This window comes from Podarcis muralis, chromosome 5 (genome assembly GCF_964188315.1).
Source record: "Podarcis muralis chromosome 5, rPodMur119.hap1.1, whole genome shotgun sequence".
Lineage (NCBI taxonomy): Eukaryota > Metazoa > Chordata > Lepidosauria > Squamata > Lacertidae > Podarcis > Podarcis muralis.
Window position 1 is genome coordinate 62,983,725 of NC_135659.1, and position 12,392 is coordinate 62,996,116.

General features: G+C 44.0%; 1 protein-coding gene across 9 annotated transcripts in view; it reads left to right on the forward strand.

Moving 5' to 3' along the window:
* Positions 1-12,392, forward strand: part of LOC114599338 (membrane cofactor protein-like) — a 33,985-nt gene that overhangs the window by 12,489 nt on the left and 9,104 nt on the right. For 7 of the 9 annotated variants that reach the window (XM_028734407.2, XM_077929049.1, XM_077929048.1 and 4 more), the window contains exons 6-8: positions 1,727-1,918; positions 4,004-4,189; positions 6,658-6,880. In XM_028734407.2, the coding sequence (XP_028590240.2) occupies positions 1,727-1,918; positions 4,004-4,189; positions 6,658-6,880 (601 nt within the window). The remainder of the gene's footprint in view (positions 1-1,726; positions 1,919-4,003; positions 4,190-6,657; positions 6,881-12,392) is intronic. The other 2 variants (XM_077929046.1, XM_077929050.1) reach the window with 2 other exon arrangements.

Sequence of the window (12,392 nt, forward strand, 5' to 3'; positions counted from 1 at the left end):
ATATACAGTGGTGCCCCGCAAGACGAATGCCTCGCAAGACGGAAAACGCGCTAGACAAAAGGGTTTTCCGTTTCGGAGGCGCTTCGCAAGACGAATTTCCCTATGGGCTTGCTTCGCAAGACGAAAACGTCTTGCGAGTCTCGCCATTTCCCCCCGCTCCCCCCCCTTTTTCAAAGCCGCTAAGCCACTAATAGCCTTTTAGCAGCTTAGCCGCTAATCCTTTAATAGCCGCTAAGCCGCTAAATCGCTAATAGCGCTAATCCTCTTAGCCGCTAATGGGGTTGCTTCGCAAGACGAAAAAACCGCTAGACGAAGAGAATCGCGGAACGGATTCTTTTCGTCTTGCGAGGCACCACTGTATATATAGATACACCCAAAGGCATCCAGAAGGCATTTGAAGTAAGTGCTGCTGGCTGTACAGACGACTCCCCACCTACACAAGGGTTACGTTCCAGCACCCCACAAATTACTTTCTTCTTTAGTCCACATTTATGGGCCTATACAGGCACCTCCCTGTATAGGATCGATTGATTGATAAGACAAAGGGCCCTGCTCCATTATTGTTGCTAGTGTAAGGAAAAAGGACACACTTAGCGTTGTTATCTTAAAACTTTGTTGAGAGTATGTACAACATGTCATGTAGCATTCGGTTGAGACGAGAATTAGATTGGGGCCTGGTGGGTAGGGAACACAAAGGAGGCTATGTTCCAGAACGCATCATGGCTTACATCAGGCACCAGTCCATCAGGGTTCTGGTGTCATGAGTTATCGTCATATCTTCCCTATGTTTCCATAAGGAATAAGATTCAGATTGCATGTAAAGGTTAGTGTACATTGTTAGTAGGGTTACATATAGAGATCTAAATAGATATTCCTCAACAGTAATAGCATTCTTCATTCATGAAAAAGTATAAAACAGAATGTTTGCACGTGCAGGTATTTGAATATAGAAAATTCAACTGGTCTGGAATCTGCTCAGTGCTTGTATAGTATATGTACTTACCCTATTCGTGCTACCTTGAGTTCCATGATGATAAAAGGCAGATATCAGTGTAACTTAAAATCTGGTGTAATAACAAAGGTTAGGTTTAAATACATTTAAATGTGCACTTTTATCTTGAGCTTACTTTTCAAGTGGCTATGCATTGGGTTGTGCAATAAGGAACATCAGCTGCAGAAAATTAATGGGGCAGTTCTGACCATTATTCTATGAAGCTGGGAATGAGCGCTGGACCCAAGCATCTTCCCCTCTCCCTCTTCTCCTCCTCCCCTGGTTGTGCATCAATTTCAGTATGAAGATCCTGGCTTTATTAAGGCACATTCTCTGTTAACATAAGAAGCAGGAACTTCTGATTTACTTTCTATTAATCTAACAGGAAAATAAGCCAGGATATTGAGTGTATTTCAGTACTTCCAAAAAGTCTTCCTGTCTGCACAGAACTGCAGATGTGTTCCTGTATGTGCAGCTCCCCAGAGAATGACTCAGAGAATCACAACCAATGGTAATTCCCTGCTGCCAAAATGTGAGCCTCTCTTCTTATGATTTTGTTCATTTTTGGTAAAATAAAAAATAAATTAAACTGAGAAATCCAATAGGCATTTAAAATATATCACTTCTAAATAAATATATTTAAAATAGTAGTTGTTACACAGTATGTTTTGGATTTTTCAACAGTATACTGTTGACAGTTCTATCATTTTGCTGAATTATTCAGTTTTCTTTTAGGAGCTGTATGTAAAGACCCTCCAGACATTCCTGGTGGATCCCACAACGGAACTGCATCTATTTTTCCTTATGGAACAGTGATCAAATACAGCTGCAAGGAGACTTTCTCACTCATTGGAGAACCTATTATATACTGTGATGTTGATAAAACTAATAGACCACTGTGGAGCAGTAAACCCCCGAAATGCCAAGGTTATTTTTTTTAATATATACCAGTTTTTCCTTCATGATGATTATAAAAAACAAAACCTGTTGACCTTTCCCACCTTACATTTTTTAAGAATTTGAGATAAAAGTCAAAATGTCCAGACTTCATTTTGTCTACTTTTTTGTGTGTAAAAAGCCTTCTGGCACGACTTACCGTATTTTTTGGCCCATAGGGCGCACCGGCCCATAGGGCGCACCTAGTTTTTTTGGGGGAGGGAAACAAAGGGGGAAAAATTATTTCCCCCCCAAGCACTCCACAAGCCTGGGGGCGTGCTGCGTGAAGCCCAAAGCCTGGGGGCGCTGAGCTCAGCACGCCCCCAGGCTTCGGGGTGCAGGCAGCTCTCTGGAAGCTGTGGGAGAGCTGCACGACTTGCGGATAGCTTCCTGAAGCCTGGAGAGCGAGAGGGGTCGGTGCGCACCGACCCCTCACACTCTCCAGGCTTCAGCGAAAGCCTGCATTCGCCCCATAGGACGCACACACATTTTCCCTTCATTTTTGGAGGTGAAAAAGTGCGTCCTATAGGGCGAAAAATACGGTATACAGTTTTAACCAATGGATGACATCATAGCAATTATTGATATTTAGGAAAAGGCTAAAGCATTAACTTCCTGGTTCATTAATTGTTAGAAAAGTGATTGCTGAATCATAGAAAACAAGGATTTTACCCAGGATTTTAGTGTACAGGAGTGTGTCTACTCCACATACCCCTTGCAGTAAAACAAAGTCAGGTGTTTTTTCATACAGAATGGGTGACATCATCCCCATTTGTTAAAGCCTACCCAATTATCATTGTACATTCAGTGGCTGGATACATTCCCACTAGAGAAAAGTAAACTGGTCAAATTAACATGGATTTTTCTTCTCTGGATGGAGGTAGGATGTTATAATACTTTTCATAAAAGTCTGTTTTTTCTCCTCACTTTCTGAGATAGAATCTTTTAGTCGGGTTATAGACTAGTGAGAAGTACAGTAAAGCACTACTTCATATTAAAAACATAACAATGCTTCATTTTTAATTATCTGTTTAATATTGGGTTATGGTTTAGTCCCTGTTAGTCAAAAAGCAGGAAAGATGACTCTTGCCCATTAACAAAGTGAATAATTTCCACCAGTAGGTACTTCTACTGGTATGGCACAGAGGATTTTGCTGTGCTTCAGAGAGGGCTTTATTTTCCTTCTTAAAGAAAGTTTGAAAATGTTGCGTGGATTGTGTAATAATGTCTTTCATCTCTCTTGATTCACACACATGCTGCGGTATAGCCACAGCTACATGGCAGTGCTTGTTGGAGAGATAATTTCCCCATGAACTGTTTGATTGCTAGGAATACTGTATGTGTAAGTGCTAACTGGAGGAAATATATTTGGATCCTTCTAAGGATTAGTTCAGGGACGCGGGTGGCGCTGTGGGTAAAAGCCTCAGCGCCTAGGGCTTGCCGATCGAAAGGTTGGCGGTTCGAATCCCCGCGGCGGGGTGCGCTCCCATTGCTCGGTCCCAGCGCCTGCCAACCTAGCAGTTCGAAAGCACCCCCAGGTGCAAGTAGATAAATAGGGACCGCTTACTGGCGGGAAGGTAAACGGCGTTTCCGTGTGCTGCGCTGGCTCGCCAGATGCAGCTTTGTCACGCTGGCCACGTGACCCGGAAGTGTCTCCGGATAGCGCTGGCCCCTGGCCTCTTAAGTGAGATGGGCGCACAACCCCAGAGTCTGTCAAGACTGGCCCGTACGGGCAGGGGTACCTTTACCTTTACCTTTTAAGGATTAGTTCAGCAGATGGGACTAATTTTGGAGACCTTTGATTTGCAGCAGCCATTACTAAAATAATGTGTATTCCTCAAACAGAAAACACCTGTTGGAAGAGGCCTTAAGATAGCAGGAGCCTTTTTTCATCATGTGTTCTATGCAGTCTCACAGAAAAGCATTTATAGTCTCATTTTCAAAGATCTAGATTGATGACGGAATATATTATTTTTTTAGTAAAGTTCAGCAGAAAAAATAACTTGTAATAACGTAGAAATATAAGGATTCTGTTTTTAGGGGATTTTGATTTTTAATATTACTTTCTGCTTTCAGTGATTATATGTACAGATCCAGTAGTTCAAGATGGAATGAAGAAGATAAGTGAGTTTAAAGATTCCTATACCTTTGGCGGCAATATTACATTTGAATGTAAAATTGGATACTTCATGATCGGAAGTTATTTCATTCGATGTGAGGCGAACAATACTTGGATCCCTAAAGTGCCATCCTGCAAAAAGGGTAAGAATTCTTTAAATAGAAAAACATTAGCATTTATGTTTCTGCATTCAACAAGAAGAAGCCATTTAAAATGACATTTATGCCTAGGGCGTGCACATTCCCAAATGCAGGCATGCAAAGAAGTACTGTATGTTGAAACAGATAGCTTAAAGAGAGCTTATTTAGCCTCACTAGTCCTACAGATGTATGTTAGTTATTTGTAACAAAAGCCAAAGTCATGCAAACTCAAATGAAAGATATCAGAAATAATAATTATTAGAACTTGAACATATGAGAACATGTGTAGATATGTGTACAAAGCATACAAAATTACAATATACAAATAGATTCTCAAAGCTGTGGCCACTATTTATAAAACAAAGAAATTCTGCAAACAATACAGATTATAAACTGACAAGATTTCCAGGATTAAATCTCATTTCATATTTCATCAAAATCAGCATGGAGAATCAGTCATAGATGGTCCTCTGTTTTGTAAGACCTCAGCCAAATTTTGACCAGCAGCAACATACTGGTATACTTACTCCTTGCTCAGGATTCTAAATTCTTCCCTCTTGGATTGCAGTTTTGAATTTGAATGTTCAGATTCCATTATCTTAGGAAGTTTTTCAGAATTCATTTTTTTATATTGGAATCCCATTTTTATTACAGTCCTTTGTAATATTCAACCATTTGGTTGAATCCAAATGGTTTAGAGCTTACAGAAGAAACAAAGGAGATGTCATATTATTGTGACTTTATATATGTACATATTATAACATTGTTAAACAACACAGCAGTGCCAGAGTCCAGGGAGTATCAGACACTTATCTAGGGTCTGTGTTTCCTTTTGGAAAATGAAGCACAGTGGAGCCTAGGGTGTCTTTATGATATTTGGTTTATTTACACAAATATACAACCTGAGTCTACGATACAAGGGTGCCCCAGGCTAACACCTCAAAAAGAAATTAAATGACTTAATTAGCTCTTGACACGTGTTGATCTCCCAGGCTTTAGAAATGTCTAATATACACTCTAGGAAGTTTGCCTGACATAATTAGCTTTTCATAAATGCTAATTTCAGAGGGTTCTAACATACATCTTAGACTTGTTCTAAGATTACATTCTTGATTACATTCTAACACTTGGGGGTCTGATACACAGTTTTAACATTCAAGCCTTAATTAAATTATAGCACCCACCAACCTATAACAATATTATTAAACAAATGTTAACATTTTGCATGGTGTTTTTATGAAAGTAAGATAGAAAAAAACTGAGGTACTAAAGGGGATCTATGGCTGTCATCTATGAAGGTAGTTCCCCATCTGTTACTTTGTCTTTTCTTACATATATTTGGGCACCCTCTCCTTTGATTTTTGTTAGTCATTTATGCCCAAAAAGAAAGAAGCTGCCTGATAAAGTTTCTTAGCCTGGTTGCCTGTGAGCTGTGCTTACCACAACCAGTCAAGTGGCTATTTTACAAGCCTGCCCAATGTGTGACTGCTCAGAAAATGCTCAGAGAACAGAAGTTACTTTTGGTGATGTCACAGGAATGGGATTTGCATGACTTGGCCATGAAGCAATTACCGTATTTTTCGCTCCGTTGGGCGCACCGGACCATAGGCCGCACCTAGTTTTTAGGGGGGGGAATGGCTTCCTCTTTAGCCATGTGCAACCTCTCCAGCTGGGAGAGGCTGCGCGCGGCTTTGGCAGAAGCCAAGATAGCGAGTGGGATGGATCCTGCTCGCTGTCTTGGCTTCGTTTTTAGCCGTGGGGCTGGGGCGGGGAAGCCCAAGCTTCCCCCAACCCCAGCCCCCAGAACAGGTCCGGGAGCAACGGCAAGATTGCGTGCAACCTCGCCGCCGCTCCTGGAGCTTGCGGGGCTGGGGGCGTGCTCCGAAGGCTTGCGGATAGCTGCCTGAAGCCCAGGGAGTGCAGCGGGAGTTGGTGCTACGCTCCCCGGGCTTCAGGATGCAGACTGCTATCCGCAAGCCTTCGGAGCCCAGCGGGAACTCCCACCAGGCTCCGAAGGCTTGCAGATAGCTGGCTGAAGCCCGGGTAGCGCAGCGGGAGTTGGCGCTGCGCTCCCCGGGCTGCAGGCTGCTATCCGCAAGCCTTCGGAGCCTGGCGGGAACTCCCGCAGCGCTCTGAAGGCTTGCGGATGGCTGCCTGAAGCCTGGAGAGCGAGAGGGGTCGGTGCGCACCGACCCCTCTCACTCTGCAGGCTTCAGCGAAAGCCCGCATTCGCTCCATAGGACGCACACACATTTCCCCTTCATTTTTGGAGGGGAAAAGGTGCATCCTATAGAGCAAAAAATACGGTAGTAGTAAACTGCATTTTGTGATTTACTTTCATAGATTACTCAAAATTCAGGTAGGTGATATTATGGTAATACCTTGAATCTTACCACAAACTTATAAAAGCAAGGCTAAAATTATGTTGACATTATTTTATATATTTTGTGGTTTTATTTTTCTTGTTATAGTTTCTCAAGATATTTGTGGTGCTCCAGTAATTCTAAAAGGAAGTGTGTATCCACCACAACCTTATTATAACCTTGGAAGTATCATTTCTGTGCGGTGTGATAAAAAGTATTCTTTTCCTGATGAAACCATGGAGATGAAAGCACAGTGCAAAGGCTACAACCAGTGGGATCCGCCTGTACAACTTTGTTTCTGTATGTACAAAGCCAGCTCTGTGGTATTGAGGTCTGTTGATACAGAAGACAAAAACTTTAAAACCCTACTAGGTAGACAAGTCTACTTACCTTAGATGGTCAGGCGGCATTGCAGCCTGGTCAGTGATCCAGCAGTCGGCTGGGGAGGACTGCGGGCCTGCCTGCAGATTGGCCTTTGGCTGGCAGGCCTGAGCCCGGGGATTCCCAGGGACGGGGGCAACCAACCAATGGGCTTTGCTTGGGTCTGCCCCCGGGGAATAAATTTAGATAAGCCCAGCAAAGGCCCGTCTAGTCCAGCATTCTGTTCACACAGTGGCCTATGGGAAGCCCTCACCCAGCACATGGTGCAATTGCACTCTCCCCCAGCAATTGGTATTGAGAGGCATGTTGCCGTTGATATATAACAATTATGACTATATCATATAGACCTTGATAGCCTTATTCTCCATCAGATTATCCAATCCCTTTTCAAAACTGTCCAAGTTGGCTTCCATAGCTACATTTTGTAGTAATGAATTACTGTATTTTTTGCCCCATAGGATGCACCAAGTTTTTTGGGGAGGAAATAAAGAAAAAAAAATTGTTTCCCCCCCAGGCGCTTGTGGGGCCGGCAGCGGGGAGAAGCGCTATTCTCCCCGCAGCCCGCCTTCAGACCAGGTCCGGGGACAGCGGGAAGACGTGCTGTGCCTCCCAGCTGTCCCCGGAGCTTGCGAGGCAGGCAGCGGGGAGAAGCGCTCTTCTCCCCGCCACCCGCCTTCAGACCAGGTCCGGGGACAGCTGGAAGACATGCTGCGCCTCCCAGCTGTCCCCAGAGCTTGTGGGGCAGGCAGCGGGGAGAAGCACTCTTCTCCCCGCCGCCCACCTTCAGATCAGGTGCGGGGACAGCGGGAAGATGCGCTGCGCCTCCCCACTGTCCTCGGAGCTTGCGGGGCTGGCGGCGGGGTCTCCCCGCGGTCAGCCTCCAAACCACTTCGGGAGACAGCGGGATGGTGGCGTTCCGCCTCCCTCTGTCCCCCGACCTTGTGGGTCTGGCGCTGGGGTTCTCCTGAAGCCTGGAGAGCGAGAGGGGTCGGTGTGCACCGACCCCTCTCGCTCTCCAGGCTTCAGCGAAAGTCTGCATTCACCCCATAGGACGCACACACATTTCCCCTTCATTTTTGGAGAGGGAAAAGTGTGTCCTATAGGGCGAAAAATACGGTAGATAGTTTAACTGTGTTGCATGAAGAGCTTTGTTTTGTCAATCCTGAATCTCCTAATCAGATTTATTTGATGACCTTGGACTCTAGTATACTATGAGAAGGGGAGAAAAGTATCAATTTTTCTTCACACCGTGCATCACTTTATATACCTCTATAATAATAATAATAATAATAATAATAATAATAATAATAATTTTTATTTATAGCCCGCCCTCTCCAGCCAAGGCCAGGCTCAGAGCGGCTTACAATCAATAATAAAAACAAGTTGAATGATTACAACTTAAAAACAAAATTAAAATACAACATTAAAATATCTCCTCGCCGGAGAAGGAAAGGAAAAAAGAAAGAGAGGGAGGGAATCAAACTGGCTCCAAGCCAAAGGCCAGGCGGAACAACTCTGTCTTACAGGCCCTGCGGAAAGAAATCAGATCCTACAGGGCCCTGGTCTCATGAGGCAGAGCGTTCCACCAGGCCGGAGCCAGAGTTGAAAAGGCCCTGGCTCTGGTTGAAGCCAATCTAACTTCCTTAGGGCCCGGGACCACTAGGGTGTTGCTATTTATGGACCTTGAGGCTCTCTGTGGGGCATACCGGGAGAGGCAGTCCCGTAGGTACGAGGGTCCTAGGCCGTGAAGGGCTTTAAAGGTCAAAAGCAGCACCTTAAATCTGACCCTGTACTCTACTGCCAGTGCAGTTTGAAAAGCACTGGGTGAATATGCTCCCATGGCAGAGACCCCGTGAGGAGCCTCGCTGCAGCATTCTGCACCCTCTGGAGTTTCAGGGTCAGCTTCAAGGGCATCCCCGCGTAGAGCGAATTACAGTAGTCAAGCCTGGAGATGACCGTCACATGGATCACTGTGGCTAGGTTGGGGCGGGAACGGTAAGGGACCAACTGCTTGATGTGGCGAAGGTGGAAAAATGTCGCCTGTTGCTGTAACTTGCGCCTCCATGGAAAGGGAGGCGTCAAGGATTACACCCAAACTCTTAATGGAAGGCAATGGCACTAACTCCCGCAAGAGAAGGGAGTTGGTCCCTCATCCCCATGCCATCCCGACCCAGCCATGGGACCTCTGTCTTCGAAGGATTTAGTTTCAATCGGCTCCCACGAAACCATCCAGCCACAGCTTCCAAGCATCTGGTCAGTGTGTTCGGGGCCGAGTCGGTGTGGCCATCCATCAGCAGATAGAGCTGAGTGTCATCAGCATATTGGTGACAGCCCAGCCCAAAGCTCCGGATAATCTGGGCAAGGGGGCGCATAAAGATGTTAAAAAGCATCGGGGAGAGAATTGCGCCCTGCGGCACTCCACACACCAAGAAATGGCGCAACGACATTTCTCTCCCTAGTGCCACCCTCTGTCCCTGACCAGAGATAAAAGAGCACAGCCAGTTACGGACTATGCCCTGTATCCCCACGTCTGCGAGGCGGTGGTCCAGAAGATCATGATCGACCATGTCAAAGGCTGCTGACAAATCTAAAAGGATCAGTAGTCCTGACCCGCCTCGATCCAGTTGTTTACGGAGGGCAACCAGAGCCGTCTCGGTCCCAAAACCAGGACGGAAACCGGACTGAAATGGATCTAAAGCCGATAATGACCCCCCTTATCTTTTTTTCCTAATTAAAATGCCCTAAATATTATACCCTTTCCACAAAGAGTTGCTCCAGTCCATTCATAAACTTCCTTTTCCTTTTCTGCATCATTTCCACCTCTACAATACTGCTTTTTGCATTGCAGTAAGCAGAGCTGTACACAATATTCAAAGTGTTGTTGCACCATAGATTTATATAAAGGCATGCAATTGGCAGTTTCATTTTTCATCCTTTTTTCTAATCCTCATCACAGAGTTTTCCTTTTCACAGCAACTGTAGGTTAAATGGTACTCTGCTTCTAATACCATGCTCAAGACAGATACTGTTTCCCAATTGTCTAAATCAGAGATAGGCAACCTGGACCCAAACCTTATCTGAACACCTCCTGAAGCTATTCATTTCTTACATCCCACCATTCTTTCTTTTTTCCTGGGTTTAAATCTCAGAACAACTAGAAGGAATATATTTTATTTGATGAAGAATAAAATCCTTTTCCTGTTTATATTGCTTGAGAAAAAGATGTCCCACATCCAGCTGTCAGAGAACAAATTGGCAGGCTTCTGCTTTGTGTGTGTATAGCATACTAAAGGAAGAAATTGTTTATTTTCACTGGTTTTACAAAACCATAACTGTATCAATCAGTTGTGCTGAATTTAAAAAAACTTAAATATAAGAACATCCTGCTAGAGCAGGTGAAAGACCCCCCAACATCATATTCTTACAGTGACCAACCAGATGCCTATGGGAAGCATGCAAGCCAGGACACCCAAGCACAAGAGCACCCTCCTCTTGTGAGCTTTCCAACAACAAGTATTCAGAAGTATACAGTCTTTGACCGTGGAGACAGATCATATCCATCATGGCTAATAGCTGCTGATAATTTTATCTTCCATTAATTTGTCTAAATCTCTTCTAAAGCCATCTAAGTTGGTGGTCATCACTGCCTCTTGGGGGGGGGGGGCGGACGAGTTCCATAGTTTATATGTTACACGAATAAGGTTCTGAATACTCCAGCATTCAGCTTCACTGGAACAGCTTCTAAGTGTTATAAGTTCTAGTGTTATCAAAAAGGGAGAAAAACTACTCCTTCCAGGTATACAGTTATATTCTATGTATATATACATGTTTATGCATGCATGCATTTTTTCATAATATTTATATACCACCCAATTTAGCATTCTTCGGGCAATGAAAATATAATGGGTGGTAGTCAACTAGTTTTTATACTACTGGAAGGAGATTTCACCCATCTCCTCCCATGTATGGCTTGCACCATTCCTATATCTCCAAAGAGATAGTGAAACCCACAGAAGAGATCTTGGAGGAACAGGAGAACTGTCAATTGCACAAGGATAAATCCTTGCACTGATGGAACATTCACCTTAGTGCTGCATTGACTACAACCCATTATAGTGAATGATTTAATAGTTTGCTTTCCCCTGCTAATGTTCTAATATTAAAACATTATCTCCTTAATAAAATGAAATAGTGAATAATATATTTTAATCCACAGGCCTTTTCTCTAATATAGAGTGCATCTCATCTCATCTCATTCACTTCTGGGTTTCTTTGCAGGGAAGCTACTACCTGGGTTCCTTTCAGGAGAAAAGGAGGGATATAAATTTGATAAATAAATAATAAATGATAGTGCTACTGTACTAATATTAACATAGTGCTGCTTTATTTGACAGTATTGTGCTAAATGTTTGTGGAAGAGGCAATGCATTAATGCACTAATTGATGGATTTAAATGTACATTGTTTTACTTTATTTGCAAAGCAAAGACTAGAAACAATGGGACAAAGTAAAAATAATAGTTATTTCAAGTAACAAAATGCCCAGTGTAGCGTCAACTATAAACTGCAACTGTTGAATTCTCTCATTCCTTGTAATACAGGATTGGGATGAAGCTAAAATGATGGTGTTTAGGCCATGGTTGCAAAGGTGAATGCTGTGTGTCTTACTCAATAGCTAGCTTGTGAATTGTTGGGACAAGTAAAAAGAGGGTGATGCTGGGTCTCCCTCCCTCTCTCTCTCTCTCTCTCTCTCTCTCTCTCTCTCACACACACACACACACACACCATTTACCTCTCCTAAGGATCCACAAACTAGTACAGTGGTACCTCCGGTTGTGGATGGGATCCGTTCTGGAACTCCAGTCAGATCCCGAGGTTTCTGCAACCAGAGGGACTGCTTCTGTGCATGCACACGTGGCGAAACCCGGAAAAATACTTCCAGGTTCGTCGCATGTGTATCCTGAAGGATACGTAACCTGAGGTGAACATAGGTAGAGGTACCACTGTAATCAATATTTTGATGCATCACACACACACAGCTTTGCAACCATGGCCTAAGAGTCCAGCCACACCACAGGAGGTAGCAGCAACAAAGCTACTCTGGTGATGAATCAAAAATCTCAACACCCTGGCTCAGATAGCATCAGGGCTTTTTTCCCCAGCCGGAACTCACCAGAACTCAGTTCCAGGACCTCTCTCAGGTGGGCACCATTGCCTTTCAAAGACAATGAAGGAGGTGCTCATGGTGTGTTCTGGCACCTCTTTTTCTAGAAAAATAGCACTAGATAGCATATTGATGCATAACAAAGGAGTAAAAAAAGCCACCCTTGTAACTTTTGCCTCATGCAGTCGTGAAAGAAAATTAGTAAGATTTATGCAAGGTGTCTATTGTGTGCATTTTTTTCTGGAGTAGCTCCCCTAAGAAGTCTGCATGGAATTACCTCTGGTGCCATCCTGGAAACA